Source organism: Pteropus medius, unplaced genomic scaffold, assembly GCF_902729225.1.
Source record: "Pteropus medius unplaced genomic scaffold, Ma_sr-lr_union100, whole genome shotgun sequence".
NCBI classification, from domain to species: domain Eukaryota; kingdom Metazoa; phylum Chordata; class Mammalia; order Chiroptera; family Pteropodidae; genus Pteropus; species Pteropus medius.
Window position 1 is genome coordinate 15923824 of NW_024340849.1, and position 26728 is coordinate 15950551.

The 26728-nt window shown below is 34.8% G+C and overlaps 1 protein-coding gene across 1 annotated transcript in view; it reads right to left on the minus strand.

The window, feature by feature from the left end:
- The window catches only part of DCC (DCC netrin 1 receptor), a 983855-nt gene that overhangs the window by 21837 nt on the left and 935290 nt on the right, over positions 1-26728 (minus strand). The window contains exons 26-27 of the mRNA XM_039841340.1: positions 13971-14126; positions 6053-6265 (exon numbers count right to left, since the gene is read on the minus strand). Coding sequence (XP_039697274.1) covers positions 6053-6265; positions 13971-14126 — 369 coding nt within the window. The remainder of the gene's footprint in view (positions 1-6052; positions 6266-13970; positions 14127-26728) is intronic.

Sequence of the window (26728 nt, forward strand, 5' to 3'; positions counted from 1 at the left end):
ACCAAAGCTCTGATTATCTGAGGTGCATGGTGCTGAAAGCAGCAAGTATCAGCTCCTTGGTTCTTGCCTTCCTGTTAAGGGCTATTGGCAGGTTGGTCAGGTGGGTCTAGGATAGATAGGAGCTATTTCAGACCTCCTGGCTAGTCACTACTCTTGCTATAATGTATTTACTCCATCCAACCTACATAAAGGAGTAAAACATTTACTCAAATACTAAACTAAATCAACCTACCTGCCATAAAACAATCCCTACTGAGGGATATTTAATAATTAAGATTATCCAAGAAGACCTCTTATAGAGAAAACAGAAGTAAATCCAAGAATAACTGTTCATATCATAAAAAAGCTTAAAAAAATTCTTTCTATTCAATGTTATATTTCTTTGAATTCTTTAAACTTGGCCATTCGCTCAACTGTTGGCCTTGGGCAAGTTGCTTAAACTTTTCAAGTCTCAACTTTGTCATCTATAAACGAGGCAACAGTCGCATGGCTTCCCCATAAAGAATCCTCTAGAAATTGTTTTCCTCTTGTTGAGATAATTAGCAGAGCTCTTTCTCATTTATACACTGAACGCCATATCAGAGGACATAATAATTTATTAAAATACTAGGTAGCATATCATTCAGCAATCTCTCTACTGGGTATTTACCCCAAAGACTTGAAAACATATATCTCAAAAGATATATGCACCCCGACGTTCATAGCAGCATTATTCACGGTGGCCAGGACATGGAAGCAACCTAAGTGTCCTACAATAAATGACTGGATAAAGAAGCTGTGGTACATATATACAATGGAATATTACTCAGCTATAAGAGGAGATGAAATGCTGCCATTTGCGACAACATGGATGGATCTCGAGATAATCACACTAAGCGAAATAAGCCAGACAGGAAAAGTTGAAAACCACATGATATCACTTATATGTAGGATATAAATCTAAAAGCAACAAACAACAGAGATTCATGGACATGGACAATAGACTAGTGGTTACTAGACGGTGGAGGGGAGGGGACAGGTAGATGGGGTAAAAGGATCAAATGTGTGGTGACAGAAAGAAATCTAACTATGGGCAGTAACTTATTGGATTTTGTTAACCAGTGTCATCATATTGAATTAAAAAATAAAAAAATAAAAAATAAAAAAATAAAATTATATTATCTTTAAAAAAAATACTAGGTAGGTACCAGAGTCACAAATATTGATAATCTATAAGGCAAATTTGACTTAATTACTTTTTATCAAAGGATACTTTAGGATGACTAGACCAAAGAAAATCCAATTCTATCTAGAAAAAATATATCATTTAGGAATGAGGACAGGACAATTTCAAGGAGCTACCAAAAACCAAAACCAAAACAAAACCAATATACAGCAATATGCAGATGAGGTTACATATAAGATGAAATTTAACAGGAGTAGTCTAATTTGTCACTCTAGAATTGATTGTTCGTATCAGCTCCAGTAATGTCAAATCACCACATCTCTCCTATTTAGCTGTGCCAGTGATTTATTTGGTCTGTCTGGCCTGAAAAGTGACCTCTTGTTTCACCTGCTAAAGAATGTCTGATCTCTCATGACCTCTTCCGATGACTGATTTCAGCATAAAGGAAACTTATGTGGTTTCCTTGATGGACACCCCCAACGATGGCCTACAAGTGGCTCAGGAAAAGCAATTGTATTAATGTATTATAGAATTTATTGTATTGGCGGTTTTGTGTGATAGCATATTTACTGAAATGAGGCCTGTCAAAAAAATAAGGTTATAGCAGGAACATATGATTTCCCAACCAGCCATAAAATATAAATCAAATGCCTTTTCTGCCCACTGTCAGCCACCACCACCCACTTCTTGTCCTCTGTCCTCAGACAAATTGAAGCACATGCCACAATTTGCAGAGGGAAAATCAAACTCAATTTTGCAGTACAACGAAGTGAGTTGTGGTCTTGTCATGTCCACTGACATATTGATCCATGGATGATTGAAAAGATGAGACTGCTCTGGGTTTTTGCTTTTATAAATAAAGATGTATAGAAATGCAATGTGTAAATGAAGGGCAATATAGCACTTATGCATCCTTACAAAGATGCAGGAACTCCAGGGGCTCATGTTGGAAACAGTGCGCCGATATAAAAGTCACTATTTAAGAGGTCACATTTTCTCTCCCTTTAGAATTATAGCCCCAGAAGACAAATGGTCTCCTAAACCAGGTTCATTTAAAGTGCAGCTGATCATTTCACAGCTAAAAGGAATTTTCACTAGTGAAGGGGAAAAAAAAAAACAAAAACACACCCTATCTTGGTCCTTTGTGGAATTTATGTCAGATCTATAGTGCCATAAGCCTAACACTATCAAACATTTTCTATTTAACCTGAAAGGGGATGAAGCCGAATCGCTTCCATGTCCACATCTGTGATTTGCAAAGTGCAGGAACTGCAGCCTCCCTGAAATGTGTTAAGATGGCACAGTTATTCACGTCTCTCGATGAAGCATTAGGAAACGGAACCACTTTATCATGAGGCGATGATAAAATCCTAAGAAACACCATAAAATACCCTAGAGTCTAGTAAGCTGAATTTTTAACTCAGCAGGTGGAAGAAAAAAAAGAAATGAAGGGATGAATCTGTGTTTTCAGGTAGGTAGAATTTCAGTCGTGATGACAATGGGGTGACTTTCTAATTACCACTTACTATAGAAATACTGCAAAATCCTCTGCCACCCCATGGAGATCATTACTGCATAATATGTGTTGTCTATATATCATAAAAAAACGCTGAAATCGTAGCTCCACATGTCTTGTTGGAAGGCAAACTGAGGCACAGATCAATAACGCCCATGAAAAACCACACATGGGAATCTGAACATGGAAAGAGCTTCCTCATTGATCTTAATTTCGATGGTTTCAAAGCAGAAGGAGCTTCTCATGTGGCATAATCTTTAAAAAACTATAGCAATGCCTCATATTACCATATTCTAAAGTAATTACTTCGTGATAAGTAAAGATAAATTTGTTAGTAATTACGCAGACCTTTACTGTGAAATCCAGAGAAAAATTATTTGAGCTATTTTTTTTTTTAACGCCGACAAGAGAATGACTTTACTTCATCAATCAGTTTGACTAAAGTAATGATTTTCTTAGAATTAAGATTTGTTGAAAGCTCTAAGTATTTCATCTTTTAGGCTGAGAAGCATGTAGTTAATGTCACAGCTAATACATTTGTCAGTCTGCTAATTTTCTTTTTCTATTAGAATAAGTAAACATCAGCCCTTTCTTAAAAGCATACTATTTACCATGTGTCAGGAGCAATGCAGGAAGAACTTATTTGAAAATCATGAGGTAAGACATTATGAAATGAACAGGAATCACAGGGAGACAATGAAGGAGAAACAGGAAAGGAAAAGGCATTGAATAATTCCAAAGTGATGGTGGAGTGTGCCTCAAGGTAAGTGGGGGAGGGGTATTTAAAGGGAAACTAAGAAAAATCAACCCCAAAACTCAAGCCCCAGATATTAGAAAATATATAAGAAATAGTTCAAATGAAAAAAAGAATGATAGTAAAACAAAAGAAGGCAGATACATGTACAATGAGAATAAGAGAAAATGAGATCTTGCCCACATGATACGAGATCAGAGAATGGTTCTTCAGATATGCTTGTTATTTGAGAGAATAGGTATAGAGATAGAAGAAGGACTCTATTCCTAATCTTTTAAAGACATAATATACTGATTTATGCTACATTGTGTCAGATTTTTTAAAAGGCAACTTCAGTATTTTTGTAACTAGAAGAAAATAATAACTAGTAAATTACAATGCCAGTGCTCTTTTTTTCTATCTATTGTTAAGATGTTCTTTCTAAAATTAGAGTTCTTTTGGGTCACATTGTTATCATTGAGTTTTTCCAAATCTTGTGTTCTAAATCAAACATTACTACCACAGTAAAATGTTCATTTAAAATTGATTTCAGAGTATCATTTTTAGCTTGTTTCCCTCTGTAAAACAGTTACTAAAACAAAAAACAAACAAACAAAAAACTTTACTTGCAAGTAGAGAGAATAGTTAACAGTGTAATGCACTATAGCACTTTAGTTTTTTTATGTTTTAAAATTATCGTTCTTTAGCATAAGATAGCTAAATATCTTACCTTTCTTCATTAAAATGTGAGTGAAGAAGCAGAAAATAGTCTATAATATTACGATAAGTTTGCATGGTGACGGATGATTACTGGAATTAGTGGGGTGAACACATTATAAGGTATAAAAGTGTCAAATCACTATATCGTGCATTTGAAACTAAAAAACAAATGATTTTGTATACTAACTCAAATTAAAAAAAAGGTTCATCAGGAAATATTTCTCATCTCAGAATTATTTCAGATTTTGCCCATTTTTTTCTTTTTATGTTTTAGAATAATTTAATTTTGTAGTTTTTTAAAAATACTCTTTCTTTTTGTTGTTAAGCAAATTAGATATAAGAGGTATGAATGAGTTCCTAAACTTTCAGAACACATACTTTCTGCAATCAGAGTGGGACAAAAGATGCACCACTTATAAAGACGTAAATATGCTACTTAAATCCTCTGTGTCACAATTTCCTTATCCATAAAATAGGATTAAGAAAGTAGCTACTTCACAAAGTTGTTTTGAGGAGCAAATGCAATATTACAAGTCTTTAGAAGCATTCCAGTCACATAGCACATGTTCAATAAGGGTTAGCTATTATTAGCAGCTGCAATTAATCTGCCATCTATCCTGAATACCAAGCCAGATGTGCAGTGTGCATCTCAAACCGAGGGATCCTGTATCCCTCCTGTGTCTCACCCCATCTCGCAGGGCCTGGTAGCTGAGCATTCATCCTACATACCACATAAATGATGAGAACACCAGAGGCGATGCACACAAATCAATTAATGTGATTCCAGGAACAAGATACATTCTTAATATTAATATAAAGATAACACTCATCATTGCAATCTTATTTTTCCTAGGTTTTGCAGTCATCATGAGGTTTATGTACTAATGCAGTGACTAAAATTGCTGAGGGTATGGCTCTGAGTAACAGAAGCTCACCAAATGCCTTTGCACAATGGCAGACTGGTCCAGATGCCTGTGTCTGTCAAGGGAGCCCCTTATACTTACTTAGAATCAATGAACTTTACTGTCTTATGCCTCATATACTAGGGTAGTTATGAATTATTCTAATATTCCAAATAATTTGAAGCACTACATCGTTCTTTAACTCTATATATCTACTTATCTATTGACCTATCTTTCATCCTATCTATCTGATTCTAACCCTCCACCTGCTCCCCCTCATCTATTTCATCCCCCCATCCTTTTGCTCCTCTTTTTCTTCTTTATTCTCCCTCTCCTGCTCCCTACTCTTTCCCAAATCCCTAACAGAAACAAAAGGGAGCTCTCATTCAGTCCCACTGGATACCAGCTGAGGTAATAAAATGAACCCCTCGTTAGGGACTGGAGACTCTAATTCTCACCTCTGCCATTTGATATTCTTAGACATCATATAGATGTTACTTCCTATCTATCTAAGTTTTGGGTTCTTTATTTCTAACGTTAGAAAGTTGGACTCTACACTGGTTCTGACACTCCTTTCTGGCCTTGGAACTCTGAAATAAGAACCCCTGGAAGATGACTATTGAAGGAACAAAGCAGAATTACGAGATTACATGCATTTCTCTAAAAAGGGGTTTATAGACCTTTGGAGTCTACCCTTAAATCTTAGTACTCAAGGCTGACTGAAAATCAGAAACTTTCCCAGCATTCCTTAGTGGGCATACCTACAGCATATCTTGAAAGCACTTGTTTGGTATTCAAGATTCATAAACAACTTTCCAAAGTAATGAAGGGCACCTGTAATCCACCAGCTGTTTGTAAGATGGACACCTAAGAGCTACATACAAATATCAGTAACAGACATGAGCACCAGTGTTGAAAAGATACATTGCATCCGACCTTCTCAGGAATCCTCATGCACTTGGGTATAGACACCAGTGATGAGGCCTATTTGAAATGAGAACAAATGGGCATCTTACCTGGCTGAGACAAAAGCGGTGTGTAAGGGACTTTCGGTTCTATTGCACTCATTGGTGGAGGTAGCAAAGGGTTAGCAAAGCTGCGGAGTGGATGAGTTGGTCGAACACAGGCTGTGGGGATGGTTCTGCTTGGTGCCTCCTCACTGCTGGAATGCTCAGGTTGTGTTGTGGGCAACATGGGTGGTTGTTGGGTGGTTGGGCCTTCATTCACTGCTGCAATGGAGACAAGAAAAGCCATTCATTTATTCCAGGACAAAGCTTACTTCCTCTATGTGAGCTGAAGTTCCCCTGGATCAGTTCAAAGAGCTATGCTAGGATCTGGCCAATCTCTTCGTCCAGTAACGAGCATCCTCATTCCTCTTTTTTCATATACTTATGGGATATGATCGCATTGCCCCTTTAAACAGTAGAAATAGATCCAGCAGAATAAGGATCTGTTTTTAGGGAAGAATACTAAAATACATATGGCACTCACTATATTGCCTGAATTGTCTGGGCCCTGTAATCATACGTGATGAAGCAAGAAAAAAGAGTTATTTCTCCCTTCATAAGTAGCAGTGTCAGTGAAATTCAATGTACCACACCCGGCTACAGCTGCGTTATTATTTACCAGCCTATATGCCAATTTTTCTGAGATTTAAACATGCCATGCCAACTGTCAAACAAATCAGAGTTGCCGGGTGTTAAAGGCATTGCTAATAAAATGATACAAATAATGCCGCTATCATTATCTTCCCTAACAAAACAGAAGCACGTCCAGCTAAAAAGTTATATGAAAGATGACTCTGCTGGAACAAGTCACCTGAATTCGGAATTGCAATTTTCCTCTTTTACAGCAAACCTTGTAATTTTCAGTCAGATTACTATCGTTGAAGAGTTTTCACATAGTCATCTGTGAAAGCATTTGGGTATTTGGACAGTTTTTTGTACGGAAACACACCTTTTCTCCATAAAACACAGTTGAGTGGCCTTAAATATTAGCAAGGTTTTCTTATGCTAAGGACGCTGTGACTTGACTTTACTCATTCAAATTCAAAGTCAATAGGTCCAAGTTAAACTGCAAACAAAAAGGGCTGTGTAGTAGATACCAATGTTTATGAAACAAGAATATTTTTGATGATTTATTTCTTAAGAAAGTTATTTTGGGTAAGTTGAATACAGCGATAGGAGATAATATCTTTTGAAAGATAATTTTTAACAAGGAAATATTTCAAGATAATTAATTTGTGAGATAATTCTGAGACAATTCTCTGAGAGGCTCAGTGAGGTCAGCGAAGGGCAGAGGAAATAGAAGGAAAATCTGATAACGCCGAAGGGAGTAGAGATTAAAGATACCAAAGATCAAGACATAATATTAAAGATATGCAAAAGTGAAATGTGCCTTCACAGGATATTTGATATTAAAAGTCATTTTTCTATATTCAGAAAGGGTTAGAGGTCCTCTGGGTCAGTGAGCAGCTTTCAGGCTCACCCCATTCAACGATGGAGATGGGGAGATAAAGGGTTGGCTGGGGACAAGGTGTAACAACGTAGCAACCAGAGCCAGAAAACAGGCACAGGCTTGATAAAACAGTTCTTCAAACAAGAAAAATGCAGACAAGACAGCAAACCGGGCAGAACTCTGGGGGCAAAAGGGGTTTGAACAGAAGTGCCTTATCTTTAAGCTGGAAGCCCTATCAAAGATGGAGAGGGCACAAGCAAGCAAAATTTCAAGGATAAGTATAGACCTCCAAGGAAAACAGTAAGGCATGTTCTTTTTTTTTTTTTTTTTTTTTTTTTTTGGGATGCTATAATTTTTTATTTTTATTTTTAATTTTTTAATATAATCACATAGCTGACCCCTTTTACCTGATCTACCTCCCTCCTGCCCCCTCTCTTGTCCCCTCTGAAAGCACATTCTTGGTGATGCTGGTTCTCAGATAAGGGCAAAAGAGATGGGGGAGGATAGGAAGATGTGTGTGCTTATAATCAATAATGAGTAACTAGATGGTTGAAAATACAGTTTTAGAGACAAAGAAAATTATGCAGTTTTTACTCTGGACTCATATTCAATCGAAAGGAGAAAATGACCAATAGTTGATCGTCCAAATAAAAATAAAATATCTTTTTGCTTCAGGTCAGAGAGAAGCAGCTGTAGGAATCTACATGTAGGTCCTTCTTTGTTACCAATGGGCTGGTTTTTATTAAAGAGTTCATATCATCATATTAAAATTACCTCTCTAGGGAAAGAAATTTTGCAATTTTCCTCAGAAAACTGCCTTAAGTAACTCTCTCTCTTTATTGAACATGGGTTGCAATTAATTCACAACATATTTTTAAAACTGCTTTAGCCATTAAAGAAATAATATATTTCATGAATCTTTCTTTATTGCTTCCATCATATTTTCCTTTTCTATTTCTTCTACATTTTTGAAAAGAAAGAGCTATGTTAAGTATTATTGTGATCAAAGGTTTAATAAAATTTACAGGTACTTTTTTAGCCTTCTGAAATTTAATTTTTTAAAAACCTCAAGCTTCATGTGAATTCTGATGACATCACCAATTTTTTTTTTCCAGGCCACTCCCATTCTCTTTCTCTTAAAAGGCATTGTTCTCTAAGTCAAATTTCTCTGTATGCGCAGACTTCCAGCCTCTGGTTTTCACCTGGCCACCATGATTCCCACTGGAAACACCACAATAAGGTGCTTGACCTTGAGGGAGTAATGGTGGCAAGATACTGATGGACCAGTTCTTTAGTGAAATCAATCCTCAGTACCACACACAGTGAGAAGTGCCTAATCTAACGTGCTAGGTGGGAATGGGGGCATCTCATCCTTGAGACAAAATGTATCAGTAAGTCATAAGGGACTGTTTTCATTTTGTTCAAAATGACAAGTTTGCTTGATACCTAGGACAATGGACAAGGTACAGGTTTTCTCTAGACAATTCATACTTTTTATATTTAACATGCAGTAATAGAAATGCTTTTCAGAACTGGCTGACATTTAAGGTAGTGAAAACTCTTAAGCACAATAGCAACTGCTCCAGTGGAGAAAAGCTCTCATTTCAGATGAGCCTTTTTAGCCAGTTCAGGCAGCAGCTTTAGGACACCTGTGTGAAACAAACTGGCTTGTGACATGACATGTAGCTGTGTGATGAGCTCTGAAAATAAACCTCCTTTAACCCACGAAGTGCAGTCTTCCTGCAATTCATAGAGTAAAATGAGAATCAAATATGCTGGCAAGGCACTCATTTTCAAATGATGAAATAGTAGAAATTCATTGTATAAATAGCATATGATTACACAGCAGAGTCAAATCTCAGGGCACTTTATAATAATTAATGTCAACACATAAATAATTGCTATGAAATAACCAGTAAAAATATTGCAAAAATGGAAATGAGGATTTTTCTTCTTTCTAAAATTGCAGTTTTTGAAAGCAATAGAGCACACTAATAACTCTAAGCAAATATACTTTGAGACACAATCGCTTCTGGGAATGCACTTCACTCATCATGCATTATTCTGAGTAATCCCAGTTCCTCACAGCCTGGATTTTTGAAAAGACACTAGAGAAAAATCCATGGACTCCACTGTGTTCCTGATTTTATCTAGGTCCAGTGCCATGTATTAGTTGAATTCCAATTTGGGGTAGAACTGGGGCAGAAAAAATAAGACATAGTTGTCCAGCCTTCTCACCAAGATGATGCTGAAACTGAAAAGAATAGTAGAAATCATCTAACTTTAACTAATACCTACTTGTTTCAAAGATGAGGAAATGGAGGCACTCGTAGTGACTCAGAATCGAGACTATCTATTGGTTGAAGTTTTCAAAATATCGCACTTGTCCTGTTCCCCAAGGATAGTTCATTTGCTTATTGATGCTGAGATTAGAACTACAGTGTATTGGTAGAAAAAGAAAAAAACTTTTTCTATATATAAATCTTTATTGATATATCACCAAATTCAATTGTGTGTAACGTAAATGTACGATATCCTATATTTTTATTTTCCTTATGGTAGGAGAGAAATTCAGATTTATTTGTGACTCAGAAAGCAACATATCTTTGGGAGCAATGTTTTAGTGATTCATCTCTTGTAAAACTCAAAGGTTTTTCAGATAACTTTGGAGGAAGGCGAATCTCCTCACTTGCACAGTCAAATTTTTCTTTTCCTGTGTGTGCCTTTCACTGTTTCTCAAGGTGACTAATAAGACGTCTCTAGTCAGAGTCATGAAATGTTTTCTGCTTGAGAGAGAACGGGAATGTTTAGTGTTCTCCAAGGCATTTAGAAACCGATACTGAATGTCTGGAAGTTAACTGTTTCTGACTGATTTAGAGAATATTTAGTTTCCTAGAAAAGCGGGTGCTTGTTTTTTTTCCTAAGCAATCACTTGGAAACACGTACTCGTTCCTATTCCTTTTGCACTGCACACAGCTTTGCTCAGAAAATCCTTGATGAATGATGAAATATATATATTAAAGATCTATGAAATCTAGGAGTAGAATGTCTCTGCCTTTTGAATTTAGATGAGGTTCAAAATTTATTGAGCTAAGTACTCTATTAAGAATCCTTTATTTATATAATTTATATTTATATTATGTTATATCATAGTTACATAACCACCTTTACTTAATAATCTCTACTTTTAAACAAATTAACAAAATAAAAAAATTGACTAAGGAGATTAAAGTTTTTTTATTTTTTTGTTTATTTATTTATTTATTCATTTCTTCCTTTCTTAATAAACCTTATTTTCTAGAGCAGTTTTAGATTTGCGACAAAATTGAGTGGAAGGTATAGAGGGTATCCCTGCCCCCACATATGCACGGCCTCCCCCGCTATCAAAGTCCTGCACCACAGTGGTGTATGAATCTCTTACTATAACAGACAGAAACAGATCTGTGGTTCGTAACTACAGGAAAAAAAATTATACTAGTTCATTTATTGTTTTCTTTTTCATTGAATTTTAACTTTTGAAGTCATTTCTTCATGATTTAATGAGACAGTTTTGCACGCTGTATCAAATTGAGAGAAAAGGAAGACAATAAATGGGATATTGGATTTTCAGAAGGAGACCATGTCTTTAAACAAGGAAAAGAAACTACAGAAATACACCGTGAATAAAATAAAACAGTTAATTTCTAATTTAAAAATAGTCATGAACTTTGGCTTGTATCAGTATTGTTGGAGTGAACAGATGAAGGTTATTCTACGGATTCTTCTTACACATCCTTCTTAAAGTTAGAGAACATAGATAAAATCAAAAGAAAGTGGTATAGGCAATGATACAATGAGAAAAAACTAAGCTAAAACTATAACCTCTCTTTTCTGCTGGAAAGAGTTCATTTCAGACATTGAAGAAAGGGCTGTGGCTCTGAATTCTTTGACTAAAATCACCTTCCTAATTGTCCTGGGATTCAGAAATTTTTGCTTGTTGGACTTCCCACATCTTTTTCATTTAATTCTTTCCAATATGGTTTGGGGGACAATTTTTCCTCGAGTTTTTGCACACTACTCTATTCTGCAGACATGATGTGCAGTGAGAAAAGGGAAAATAAATCTAATTCTCTCTTGGCAGATTTTTGATGTCTTTTAATTCTAATGTTGCTACATCTAGACAATTTATGGTTTCTTAGAGCTGTCCCTGGTGGGTTGGAAAAATATAGCTTACCCCACAAATATATTTTATTGCTGTTACCATCTTATCTATTACAAAGCATCCTATCTCAGATGAGCTGCTGAGTCACCTGTTCTTAACTAAGAGAAGAAAGCCATAAAATCGATTTAAAAATGCTGTGCTTGAAGGAAAGAAAAGTCAAATAGCACAGGAAAAATCACCAGGATATATATAATAGCTTGAGAGTACCTCTATTCCTATTTTCCTTAAAGCCAATGAAATGCTACTATCAGGATGCAAAATCAATAGACAAAAATTAGTTGCATTTCTATATGTTCACATGAACTATGAAAAAAAATTAAGAATATGATTTCATTTATAAGAGCATCAAAAAATAAAATACTTAGAAATAAATTTAATTAAAGAGGGAAAGGTCTGTACACTGAAAACTATAAGACATTCATGAAAGAAACTGAAGAATTCACAAATAAACAAAAAGATATTCTGTGTTCCTTAATTGGAAGAATTAATAATTTTGTCAAAATGTCTGTATTACTGAAAGTGATCTATATATTCAATGTGATCCCTATCAAAATCTAACGATATTTTTCTAAGAAATAGAAAAAAATTCTAAAATTTGTATGGAACCACAAAAGATCCTGAACGGCCAAACCAATTGTAAGAAATAAGACCATAGCTAGAGACATCACACTTCCTGATTTCAAACTATACTACGAAGTAACCAGAACAGTATGGTATTGACATAAAAAACAGATCGACGGGACAGAATAGGGAAAGAAATCCATGCATATATGGTCAACTCATATATGACAAAGGAGCCAAAAATGTAAGGAAGGAAAAAATATCCTCTTTAATAAATGAAGCTGGGGAAACTAAATTGTCACATAAAAAAATGAAATTAGACTGCTATCTTAAAAAAAAAACAAAAACCAAAAAATAAAAACCATGAAATTAGATCAGTATTTTAAACTATGCACACAAAAAAATCAACTCAAAATGGATTAAGGACTTAAATTTAAGACCTGAAAATGTAAAACTCCTAAGAGAAAACATAGGGGTAAGCTCCTTGATATTCGTTTTAGTAATAATGTTTTTGGATTTGATCCCAAGAGCAAATGCAACGAAAGCAAAAGCTTCCACACAGCAAAGGAAATCCTGAACAGAACAAAAAAGTAATCTAAGGGATGGGAGAAAATATTAGCAAACCACACATCTGATAAGAGGCAAATATTCAAAGCACTTAAAAAAAACTAATAAAACTCAAAAGCAAAAATAATTTAATCGATCAAATTTAAAAATGGGCAGAGAAACTGAATGGACATTTTTTCAAAGAGGACATCCAAATGGCCAACAGGTACTTGACAAAGTTCTTGACATCACTAATCATCAGAGAAATGCAAATTTAAACTACAATAAGATATCATTTCACACCTGTTAGAGCAGAGATCATCAAAAAGACAAGAGATAACAGGTATTGGCAAGGATGTGGAGAAAGGGAATTCTTTTTGCATGGTTGGTAGGAATGTAAATTGTTGCAGACACTATGGAAAACAGAATGGAGGTTCCGCAAAAAATTAAAAATAAAATTACCGTATGATCCAGCAATCCTACTTTACTGTATACTATACCTAAAGGAAACAAAATCAGTATCTCATAGAGATATCTACACTCTTATGTTCATAGCAGCATTATTCACAGTTGTCAAGATATGACACAACCTAAGCGTGCGTCCATGGACAGATAGATGAATAAATAAAGAAGATATGGTACATGTGTACAATGGAATATTATTCAGCCACGAGAAAGGAGGACACACTGCCCTTTGTGACAACATGGCTGGACCTAGAGGGCATTATGCTAAATGAAATTTCAAGCACCCCTAAAATCATTGTTTTACTGAACCATTTAACCTTTATTTCTCCACCACTCCTTACATCTTCAATGGAATGAACTGTGGAAAGACATCCTAGAAAAATCAGTCCAAAAGCATGTGAGTAGGATCCAAAATACTGACTGTGCTGGAAAAGGAAATTCAAATACCCTTTCCAAGGAATAAGAACATCAAAATGCTATACATTTGACAAGACATCCTTAGTATTACTCATTCGTTCTTATTAAAAAGAAGGAATGCAGTTAGCATTAATATGATGGCTAGGTGGAGGGCCAGGGGAGGGAGGAAGCAATTGGGGGGATCGTTTTATGAACTATATAGATGTCTAACCAATGTACTGTATACTTGAAATGAATTTAAATAAATAAATTAAAAAAAAAAAGAAAGGAAAATACATTATACTGACTTTTTCCTGCTCCGAATCCTCTGTCCACCGACAGTGTTGGGAATGGCACAGGCCGGAGAGTGAACTGCGGGTGGGGGTATCCACACGTGGGTGACGGGAGGATTCCCGGATACTGGGCACTTTCTAGGGTCGGCACAGGAATGGCACTCACTACAGCTGCAAAACAAGGATATTATTATTTTTTTAATCCCATGTAACTACATAACAAGCAAAAGGGAAGTGGCTAAATTTTCACATTTTTAATTCCTTCAAGGTGCCATGCAGGTTCCTTTCCCTACCTCTTTCCACAAAATCCTTTTTTCATTTTAGAAAGGACAGTTGGCTCCTTCAGCATCTAACTCAGGAGTATTAACCTGAGGTGTAAAACTTTACATGGTTTCAAACAAAGAAATGCTTAATTGAGCCACCATAAAGCCACTTTAAGGCTCCCAAGGTTTTGTTTTGTTTTCTTTTTTTCTTATTCTTTCTCTTAAGCAAGAACAATGGCACCAAAAATGTTGAGTTGTTCAGAAATTGACTATATTGCGTAGAGTGGGTTAAAGAAATGGGAATTTTCTGTTAATTCTGTGAAAGAAAGTAATGCTTTTGAGAGAGAGTCTGGAGAGAAAAAATGAAGGTATAGTCTCAATAATTATATTTAGAATTTATATTTAAGTAGAAAGAAAATGCCTTGAAAAAGCCAAAACAGTGCAATTTACTATCACAATAATTTAGATCTAACTGAATGTTTTCTGGAAATACCAAACAATTTTTAGTTATATTGGCTTAAATCCACAAATAAATATCATGCAATATTTTCTAGGTTTAGTTAGCATTGTTCAATTCCATTATTCAATACTTATTCAATTATATAATAGCATGAAACATTTACTATAATTGTAGCCAACCTTCACCTTATACCATCTTATAAAATGTTCCCCACGTCTTATTATCAAAAAATAAAATTTAAGGTAGGTACTGGAATAATCAATTGCAGCAGTATACTTCTGTCCGTGAAACTAATTTCTATATGTACATAATTTTTATTTAATTACACACAAATGCCAATTATTGGAGTTTTTAACATGCACAGATATACATTTATCAAAGAAAAATCTTTGTTTATCACATTGTCCTTACATAAATAACTTCATAACCATACAAGTTATATTACTGCATTACTATAAATAAGTTAGAAATATGTCAATTTAAAAAATATTTCATAATTAAAATGCATATTAATTATTTTAAACATTTAACATTTTAAATCTAAAGGACTGCTTCTAGTAAATTAGCTTTTAGAATTGCATTCTAGAATTTATTTTTCAGTATATTTATAATATACCTTGAAATGTATATTAATGTTTCTTTGAATTGAAAAATGAGGTAAGGCCTTTTCAGACATGTTTTGATTGATTAGTTTGACATCGAAGACTAATCCTTCTAGCTAGCTTAAAAAATGGTTGTCTTCCAAGAATTGAATAAAAAATACATAAATTTTAATAGAATAAAATATTTTTTAAAAATTATATTACTAAAGGTATATTATCAGTGATATTTCAATGTTTCCAATTCTGTCTTAATATGCTATATTATACAAAGTAACTTAAAAAAGTGCTTTATAGATATACCTCCTAGAAAATAAGACAGTAAATGACTTGAATGAGTAATAAATACCTTTGAAAGTCAGGTGGTTTCTAAAACTTTTACTTTCAACATAATTGAAGAAGAATATTACCTAGTTGTTAGCTGAAAAATTATCAAAAGTAACTTTAGATGAGAGTTCACGGTATAATTTTGGCAGGTAATTTGAATCATTGAGTGATTGCTATAAAAATCTCATTGTTATAACTTTCACCTACACATAAATGCAAATAAAGTTTCTCAGTAAAACACTGGAATAGAATTTACGCAATAAGTAGCACTCATCCATGGATATATGAAATCATTGTATTTAAAAAGCCTCATTTATTAAGTGATAATTCCAATGAAATCTTGCTTTATATACAACTGTGTAGAAATAATAATTGTTAACTCAACCCAGAAGAAAAAAATAGCAGTAAAAATATAAATGTACAATTTCAGTTTATAAAAATATTACATTGCAAACAAGATAAATGATGAATAAAAGATATTCAATCATAAAACAGATGACATGTGTATATTATTCTGTGGCAAAAGTGAATTGTAGGTACTAGTCTAAAGAGAAAATTGAGTGATATAAATTCTTCTCTGTAACATTGGAGCCTCACATATTTTTAAAATAGATGATGGTGGATATCAAAATGTAATGGTATTTTTATGCTTTCGGATTTATTTGAAAGAGTGAGAAGTTACATCTTTCACAGATATTTTACCTTATAACAATATTTTAAATGTTAAATTAAAAATGTGTGTGATGATACCAGGTTCCTCTAAATTATTTTTAGAAAGACTAGTGAAAATTTGAGATAAATGGTATACAGAACAATACTTTAATAAAGATATTTTATGAAGAGTAAATTGTGGATATATGAATACATGAACAGACTCCAGAAAAAGGAAAAGAAAAAAATGACAAGGAAATTTTGAAAAAGAATGAGAGATTCAAGCCAGATACCACCCAAAATGATTATAAATTCCTTAAAGAGAGAGATTTTAATTTTGCAGTCTTTGTGTCTCTCATAGTGTAGTGCTAGAGGTACTTCATATTTTTCAAGTAAATTAATAAGAGGATTTTCTAGAAGTAATATTTATAAATTTGTCATTTTAACTCACTGGAAACTTTTTTAAGTGGATTTAATATATTATTTACTCTCCTGGGGTATATAGTTTCTATACTAATGATGACAATAATAATAATAATAATAATAATAATAATAATAATAATAATAATGAATACATCTATAAATAAGAGCTAAACAATTACATAAAGTAAGAATATATACAACTCAAAAATCTAGTCTTTGAGGCAGTCAATTTAATTTCACCCATCTTACTGATCAAAAAGGATCATTGCCTAGTCATTAAGATTGCAAAGCCTTCCCTGTGTTGACAGTTTATAGTCATAAATGAATGTGATAATGAGTCACTTTGATATATAGAAGGCACTCACTCTACAAATTGTACATGTTTCCTTATCAATATTATTTAAACTTAACCAACATTTTATAATACATTTATAAAAAGAATTTAATAAATATGTCCTGGTTGGTGCTGAGTAAATTTGAATGGAGAAATGTAGAGTAATTTGGCAAGCCACAGAATCTATGAATTAGAGAATTGAGAGAACCACGAGACTAAATTTATATTCCAGTTCCATGTCCTTCATTACCGAAGAAAGAAGTTTTACTTCCTAAGTGTTTTGCATTTTGGCTACAGACCTGGCTACAAAAGGTTTGCAAATAATAAAGTCCTCTTAAAAATAATACATCCATTGTATGTTTCTGCAACTCAAAAATTCTCATTGTTTTATTTCCTGACATGACATAGTATTCTAAATCTTTGGTTTTGAGGTATTTTTGACCCAGGATTCATTTCTGAAAGGGCACAGAAGTCTATATTTATAAGATAGTTGTTGCAAAAAATACCATTCTAAAGTTGGATATAACATTATGTGGATGCGTCTTTTGATATTTTCCCCGAGATGTCAGTTTTGAGAGTGAGAAGCACACACACACACTCACACTACAATTCAAAGCATTCACTGCATTGCTATGTTTATGTAAAACAGCTCAGAGCGATATCATCAAGCACTTTCAATAAATCTCTGCTCTGTGGCCAAATATGACAAAAAAAATCTGTTCTGACACAGTTTGCTGACAATTGAATTTATCTCTCACACTGATGCACAAAGATTTTTCTAGTAGAAATTCTCTTGCTGAATTACTTAGCTCCCTGAACAGGGCATGTTGTTATTCAAAAACTTTTACAACATTCTTTAAAATGTTAGCACTGAATGTGACCTATATGAAATCTAAAGTGGAGATTTCTTTTAAAGTTACAACTCTAAGAAATTGGGTTCTCTGTAGATATCTCTCAACATGCTACTTGACAGAACTGAGAAAGTGTTGAGGAGAGGTGGACTAATATAATAGGAAAGATAATATTTCAAAGTGAAAAGATTTAAATGAAATGATTTCTCATTCTGCTTCTTACCTCTTTTCTGCAATGACCTGTATACAATATGGACTATTTGGAAGTTAAGTGGCTATTGCCTTTGATAAGTAGTCTCCTTCACATTTTCAGGAATCCTTTAACAAGCAATTGTCACTGAATGGCATTCACAAGTATCTAAGATGCCACCAAAGACCCCTTTAGGAAAAGTAGGAACATTCACAAATATGTATTCTGTAATTATTCTTAACATAGTAGTAAAGACCAACCACTGAGGTCAGACTGCCTGGGTTCATTACCTAGTTGTGCCACTTGGTAGCAAATACGTGTCATACCCAGGATTTAGACGCCTCCCATTGATTCCCACCTCATAGTATTCACATTGTGTGAAGTTCCCTGCCACATTTCACCAGAGTTGACCTGATAAACAATAGAATGCAATAGAATGCAACAGAAATGATAGTAGGTCACTTCCAAAATTAGGTTAGAAAGATTGTTCTCTCTCTCTCCCTCCCTCCTTTCCTCTTTCTCTCTCTCTTTCATTTAGGTAATTCGCTCTAGGAAAAGCCAGGAGTCATGTCCTAATGACATACAGAAGAACTGCGGAGAGAAGGGACTGGTGGTTGGGAACTGAGGCCCTCAGCCCAAGAGACTGAGCGACACCTCATCATCTACCTTGAGACCCTGAGCTAAATGATCCTGGATTCCTGACCCTCAGAAGCTGTTGAGAAAATAAATGATTCTTTTATGTTGCTATGTTTTGGAAGTAATTTGTTACGCAATAAAAGATAACCATGTATTGACTTGATGAATACCATTTAACAGTAGATGTTATTTAAAACACCCTTCTTATATGTCTGTTTCCTTGACTGTGGTGATAATTTTATATGTACATGCATATGTCTAAACTTATCACATTGTATACATTAAATGTATGCAGTTTTCTATGTATCAATTATATCTCCATAAAGCTGTTAAAATAAATACAAATTAAAAATATGACCACTTAAAAAATAAGCCAAATTTCATGAAGATACTGAAAATTACTGTCATTAAAATATAACTAGTTTTATTAAAAAAAATCTTGTCTTACATTGAAAAAACATGTGTGATATTTTAAGATGGAGACAGCTAAATGGCAATTTTTTAACTCAAATTTGAACCTGAGAAAATAATGACATTGTAAGATTTTTGAGATTATAAAGTTCTTTCCCTGATGGAGGAAAATAACTGCAGTTATGATTATAAAACAAATTCTAGGTTCAAAGTCTGGCTTTGTCATTTTTCAGGTGGTTTAAGTACACTTTATAAGATGAGATATGATGTGAGGTGTCTGGACCAGTGCTTGTCACAGGGCAGCCATGAAAATGTACGAAGAGCAAATGGAGTGCATTGTGAACAGTGAACTTGAAGGTTCCTTCAGCATCCTATAGTATCTTACAGCATTCACTTCCTTCTATCTGGCCCTTCTTAACTGAGATTTTCTCAAATGAGCTATGGCTATAAAGTCCAGAAATCCGAAAGAGTTGTAAACATCTGGGTGTACATTCTGACACCAATAGTATCAGATAGAAGATGAGGTCACAGGAAAGGGAGGCTCTGATCTGTGTCCAAAGACTTCTCTGAGATGAGCTTGAGACATCACACTGCTTCTGCCTTAACACATTTGCTTTAACCTTTTACAAGTTACCCCAAATTGACCCAAAGACTTGGACTCAGACGAGAATGGTCCTCAAACAAAAGACTGTGTATTTTTGTCATAGACATCTCTAAGATGATAGCAATTAAGGAAGAATTATGTGACATAAATCTTAAAAAGGGATCTTTATTTTTCCTATCGTTCTAGAAAACCTTCCTAAAAGCTCTATGTATTCCTTTTGCACGGCATCATCCAAAACCCTTTGCTTTTATCAACTTTGACAGATCCCCTCTTGATTATCCCCCTACCTCTGATAATCAAGCATTTTTTTGCCTTATAAAAATCCTCATTAGAAACACAATTCTGTACCCCCATAGGCACCTTCTTTTGAACTTGAAAGACATATCTTAACCATGTCTGCACAATCTTACTAACCTGCTGACTTGAAAATCCAATAGAATTACTAATCAATTAATTTTATTTAAAAAGTCGTTTGCTTATAGAACTACCAAGAAACAATCTCTGTGTTTTTAATCCTCATTCGTTAACAACTGTTTTACGGAGTCGTTGACACAGCACTGTGGGAGCTATAGAGCTGCATGAAAAAAATACTACCTCCTGTAGAAATTCATAGTAAGAGAAGGAATAAAGTATGCCATTCAAGAGTCAAAGAACAAAAATTGATCTTAATATTGTTGTCTAATTATTATTTGGAATCATATTTATGTAATGATATCATGTCTAATAAAAATGTAAATGAGCCTTGAACTTTCTGCTCCTTGCGACAGCTCCCATAGTTTTGAATAGTTGAAAATTGGTGTTTATGGTACGAGAACAGTTATTTGCACTCAATACTGCTAAGAAAGCATTCTTGGTTAGATGTGGGCATCCACACTGGGTGCAAGGTGATGGAATGAATGCACAGTTCCAGAAGACTGTTGAGCTGGATAGTGGCTTCTCATATCATGTATGTAAGAGTCAAACACAAATTTGCCTTGGGATCAAATGTTGCAGAGGTTAAGATTATCCTCGCACAGGCCAGTCCCTCTCAATGGCCATCTGTGTACCAGAGGCCTTCTGGTAGTATAGCACCTAGAGTCAAGGTTCTAAAATCTGCTTTTTCTCAAGTAGCTTTATTTTACTTCTGAACAGTTTCTCCAACTCATTGTTTGATTTCTGCAGTCAAGTGACTAAAACAGATGGTGGGAATGGGGGAAAAAAGAGTTGGCTCTTGCAGTGAATATTCTAGAAAGCCCCAAACCAGTAACCATAAGCAGCCCCTAAGCTATCGCAAAAGCAAAACCATGTCTCTTCCTTTGCCTCTTCAGGCTATCTTTTTGAGATTTCTTTTTTTCCTTTGAAGGCCGATTTTACATTATCTTTTTTCTATATAGGAAAAGAGAAAAAGAGAAAAAAAGTGAAATTCAAAGGGATTCTGCTCCCCAAACTCTCAAATGTTAAATTATTAGAATTTTTTGACTGATGTGATCTAACAGGTTATGTGCTTCAATCTATATCTTTTCTAGTTCAGATTCCCCATCTCTCCTCCAGCATTTTACAGAAGAAAGAATGGGTCGAAAACATTTTCCAAGGCCAAGAAAATTGTTATATTCCAACACATAATGAAATACTGGAAATGCAAGTAAATCTGCATCTCTCCAAGAATTGCTCTCAGCTAAAGAAGTTGCTCACCCAGGTTACACCCCACTTCCTGGGGGCAGCCTACATCGAAGACTACTTAAGACAAGGTCCAGAAGCCCATCTCCCCTTGCCTCATTTGGGACAACTCTGAAGGACAGTCCCAGCACCACAGAAACCTATAGGGTAGCTGAAGCTGCTATTAAACTGCATCATGAGTTCAGTTTCTCCCTCCCCTGAGTTTTGTGTCCCTCGCGCTCTCAGGTGTCATTCCAGAAAGCACTTGCTAATAAACTGCCTCTATTTTACACTCTGTCTCAGAGTCTGATTCCGGGGAATTCCAGCACATGACCCTTATACGTTCTTTAAGATTCAGGAAAGTTATATGTGATGATTCTAATTTCTTATAATTGTATTTATAGGAAGAAAAAAAAATTTAAATAATTCTTTGGCCATTGTAAAAAAACAGTTAGCCTCTGTCACCATTTTACAGCAAAGAGCTCTGATCTGGGGAATCAGATTGCCTGGTTCTCCTGCCTACGCTCCCAGCTCGTATGTTTCTTCTCGTATGCATCAGCTTGCTCAGCTGTGCAGAGCGTTCTAGGGAAAGGCGTGCACAAGCCACATAATGTTTTCAACCAAGAAGTATTATCTTAGACAAATACACAGATTTTTTTTTTTGTACTCCAATATAATTAAATACATCTCCCTGTGGGTATTAAGAATCAAAAACAAATTTCAAATAGTCTGTATTTTATCTACTAATAACATTTTATAGAGCATGGTGAGAAATGTCAAAGAAGAGGGGAAAATAACCTTATAAAAATAACGATTCTTAAGTGGATCAGCAGATATTTTCATACTCGTGACAAGAATTCTGCATCATGCTATGATTTGGTTCATACAAGACGCGATACAAGACTTCATACCCTAGTAAATCTAAATAATTACAAGTGGGGCCATCAGTAAATTTATCTACTATCATGAATGAAATCACAACCCTGTCAACATACAGATCCACAATTTTTTCAGTAGAGCTAAGCTAAAGCCTTGTCAATCACGTCAGTTACAAAGATCCAATTTTATTTATCAGAAAGCTTCAGGACTTTAAAACCAACTCTGATTATATGTTGAAGTCATTTCCTTTTGTTAGAGTTCTACCAACACAGAGCTTGGGTAACAAAGAATGTAATGTGACAATGTTATTTTGAAAGGTATATATTCCATTGATTCTTCATTTCTTAGTGAAATTTTATTTAAGTATAATAGACATAGTGAAAACTGAAATATCTTAAGCAGTGCTCGGTGATTTTCCAAAGTGAAATGCCTTATAACCATCACCCGGGGCGCACAATAGAGACTACCTGAAGGCCCCATGGGTATTTCCAGTAACTAATCACCTTCCATCAAGAGTACTTGCCCTTTGAATTCTAACCTCATATATCACTTTGCCTGTTTTTGACCTTTACATAAATGGAATCCTGTAGATGTGTTAAGTTTCTGTTTTGCAACATTATATCTGTGAATTTCTCCACACTGTTTGTGCCATTTTAGTCTGTTCATTTTCATTGCTGCAAGGTATTCTATTATATTATTATAATGTAATGCAGATATGACACGAGGAGTAGTATTGCCACACATGTGTTTATATCTGTCTTTGGTGAGCATATCACGTATTTCTGCTGGTTATATATCTAAGAGTGGAATCTATTTAAGAATGCGATTGCCGGGTCCATCGTGTATTCTTATAAATTCTGTAAAACTATTTGTTTAAAATCACATACACATACTATACAATACTTTTTAAAATAATAAAAATATAAATTGCTAGTCATTTTAGGGCTGCCCTATGTGTAGAGTAAGACATGGGGAATATGATATGTTTTGTTTAGGTTTTTTTTTTTTTTAAATTTAGTCACAGCAATTCAGAGCTTGAGGTGACAACATGGGAGAGCAGAGTGCAGTGAACAGACTGAGTGCAGGTTTTGGGTTCTGAGAGTATGTTTCGGTTCTAGTTTCCATGTTTGTAAATTGGAGATGCTATTGTTTAAACATCTTTTAAAAAGGATATAAACAAGGCATGCAAGGCATCTTTATCCTTGGAAAAGCAGTATACTATAGAGGTTCACAGGTTGCCCAGGTACATTTTGGAGTAAGTTTCTTAAGCTGTCTGAGTCTCTGTTTCCAAACATTTATAAAATCAGGATAATTGCCACACATGATATTATAAGAATTAAACAAAATAATAATCAGCAAGGTATTCAGCATGTGAATAATATTCAGAAGTTCTCAGTACTTGTTAGATTTCATTCCTTTCTCTTTCTAAGCTCTTTGTTTCCTTTTCTGTTTAATAAAAACAATTTTAACTGCCCTTAATATATCAGAAAATTTTACTAGAAGATATTCCACCTATAATTGACTAAAAAAAGAGCCCCCAGACACTGATGTGTTACAAACACAGGCAGTCTTATAATACATTTACTTCTTCACTCAGTAATGTGACAGATATTTAGCAAGCACTAATTCTTACTACAAGGTGTGAATATGAAGATTAATCACATACATTCCCTCACTATCATATAATTCACAACTTGTTAGAGGAAGGAAGCTTTGGACTTGAATACCTAAGTATACTAGGCAATATTATGCATAATTAATGTCACAAAGTCGTATAAAGATATGCTATTCAAATAGGAGAAAGGAAGCCATCATTTCTGGTTGGAGTAATCAGAAATGAGAAAATTTATGAGAGCATTAGTATCTGCTCCGGTCTTTGAAAGATGCATAGAACTTTGTTAGGTAGAGGAAGCTTCTGAGTGATTCCAAAAGGAAAGAAATCTTCAGAAGGAAAAATAAACAAAGGCAATATATTAGTGGACTGGAAAATGTAGACTCAAATCTGATATACTGAGAAGTTTGTAGGTTTTTCTTGGTAGTCAATGGGCAACCACTGGGGAAACTTATGGAGTGGAATGCCATGTTTTAAGTTGTTTTAAGAAGAAATCTGACAAGTAGGATACAAAAGAGTCTGGAAGGCACTAGAGAGAGGAATGCTAATTATGAAGCTGTTTTTACAGTTCAGGTGTGAGATCCTAATGAATAGAATAAAAAATATGACTCTTGGGAATGAGAAGGTAGTCAGGAATTCAAAAGATATTGTGAAAGAAAAATCAATGGGATATGAGAATTTATTGAATGAGAAAGTTTCATATGGGATGAAAAGGCCCACAAAGATTCTGAAGCCCAACGATTTTTTCAGAAGAAACCTAGAGAAGATTGGCACAGATAGAACTTAATTACAAGAGAAAAGGGGCTGAAGGAAAAAAAATAGATATAGCAAAGTGTACAAAGTCTCTCTATGTAGTGAATTAAAAAGGACAATAGTTTCACAAAATATTACAGCTGGGAGTATAATGATTAGAATACAGAACTCTGAAGCCAGACCTTCTGTGTTAAATTCCGGCTCTGCCACTTACTCACTGTGTGAATACAAGCTAGGTACCTAACTCTCCAAACCTCAGTACTTATCAGTAAAAACAATAATAATGGCATCTACCCAATGAGTTGAAAAGTTGGCATTCATCATGAATTCCATATAAGTTTTCATACGCATTATAGTAAAATTTAGAGATGTATTAGAGTATAAAGGAGATATGATAGTGAGTAGACAGAAACAACCATTAATTCATTCATTTGACTAAATCGTGTAGGTTGTGTGTCTACTATGTGCCAGGCTCTATTGTGGGTATTGAGGATACAAAGTAATTAAAACAGACAAAATCTCTGCCTTCATACGGATTACATTAAAATATGGGAAACAAATAATAAAGAAAAACAAAAATGCAAGCCAGACACAATAAAGAAAAATGAAGCAGAATAAAGAGGGCAGAGAGTGACCAAAGATGCTGTGTGATGGTCAGCGACGACTTGTTTGCGATAGTGACAGTTTAACACAGACCTGAATGACAGAAGGGAAGAGCCATATAAATGTCTATGAAAAGAGATTCCAGGCAAGTGAAACAAGTGAAACTGCAAGTCAAAGTCCTTGAGTTGGAATGTGCATTATTATCCAAAAAAGCAGACAGGAGGGTTATGTGGCTGAAATGGATTACAGAGAGGAGTAGCACAAGATACAGGGAGGAATAAGGCCAGAGGCTGAATCACATGGCACCCTGGAGGACACGGTAAAATCACTGGATTTTGTTCTACATGTGATGGAAAGTCAAGAGGAGTAACATGACCTAATTCATATAATGAAAGGTTGATGTGCAGACAACTTACTGTAGGGTCAGGAGCGAAAGAAAGAATAGTTACAGGCTTATAGCTATAGTCTATAATCTGTAAGAGATGGTTGTCGGTTGGATGTGGGCAGAGCAGTGAAGATGAGAAGGAGTGGTCAGATTTGGGACAGGTTTCAAAAGCAAAAACTATAGAATTTGGTGAAAGATTGAATTTGGGGTGTAAGAAAATCAGAATAAAGTAGCAAGAAACTAAAGTTTTTAACAAGACTAAATCAATCCACATTGGTACCATGAGTTGAGTATGAAAAATCGTAGCAGGATCAAGTTTGGAGTTGGGCAGATGGAATCATGGAAGAGCCAGATTTCCATTTTGAACATAGCTGGCTTGCCTGTTAGCCATTTGGGGAAGTTGAGTCAGCATTTGATATTGAAGTTGATGTAAATACCGGGAAGAGATTAAGGTAGATTTAGAATTCATGAGCATTTAGGTGGCATTAAAGCCACTGGTACCAGATGATCATTGAAGAAGCTAGTGTAGATAAAAGAGAGAAACTTGAAGACCAAGCCCTGGGATACTTCTTGACTCTTAGAAATTGGGAAGAAGACCAGGAATAAGTAAAAAAAAAAAACAACTGAGAATGAGCAGCCAGTGGGATCGGAAGAAAACCAGGAGCATTCAATATACTACAAGTCAAGTGAATAAAGTGTTTCAGGAAAAAAAGCGCAAAGTTATGTCATATTCTGCTGAGCATCTGAGAACTGACCATTTCATTCGACAATGTAGAGGTTATTGATAACCTTGGCAACCATGGCTTCAGTGGAGAAGGATTGGGAAAATGTCATCGAAACCAATATGAAAGATTGAAAGAGGAAAAAGTAAGTATAGACAACTTTTAAGGGAGTTTTTCAGGAAGGAAGAGAAATGGGGCTTTAGTGGGAGAAGTGGTATCAAGTGAGCGTGCTGTATAATAGGAGTAGTGAAAGAATGTTTGTATGCTTATTAGAGTTATCAGTAGAAGGAAAAATTGATGATACAGAAAATGGAAGGGATAGTTACAAAAGAATCCCTAAGTCTGTAAGAAGGGATGTCCACAAGGGAAAGAGCTGGCCTTAGATAGGAGCACAAGCAGATCAAGTAGATTTGATGGAAAGATAAGGATACCATT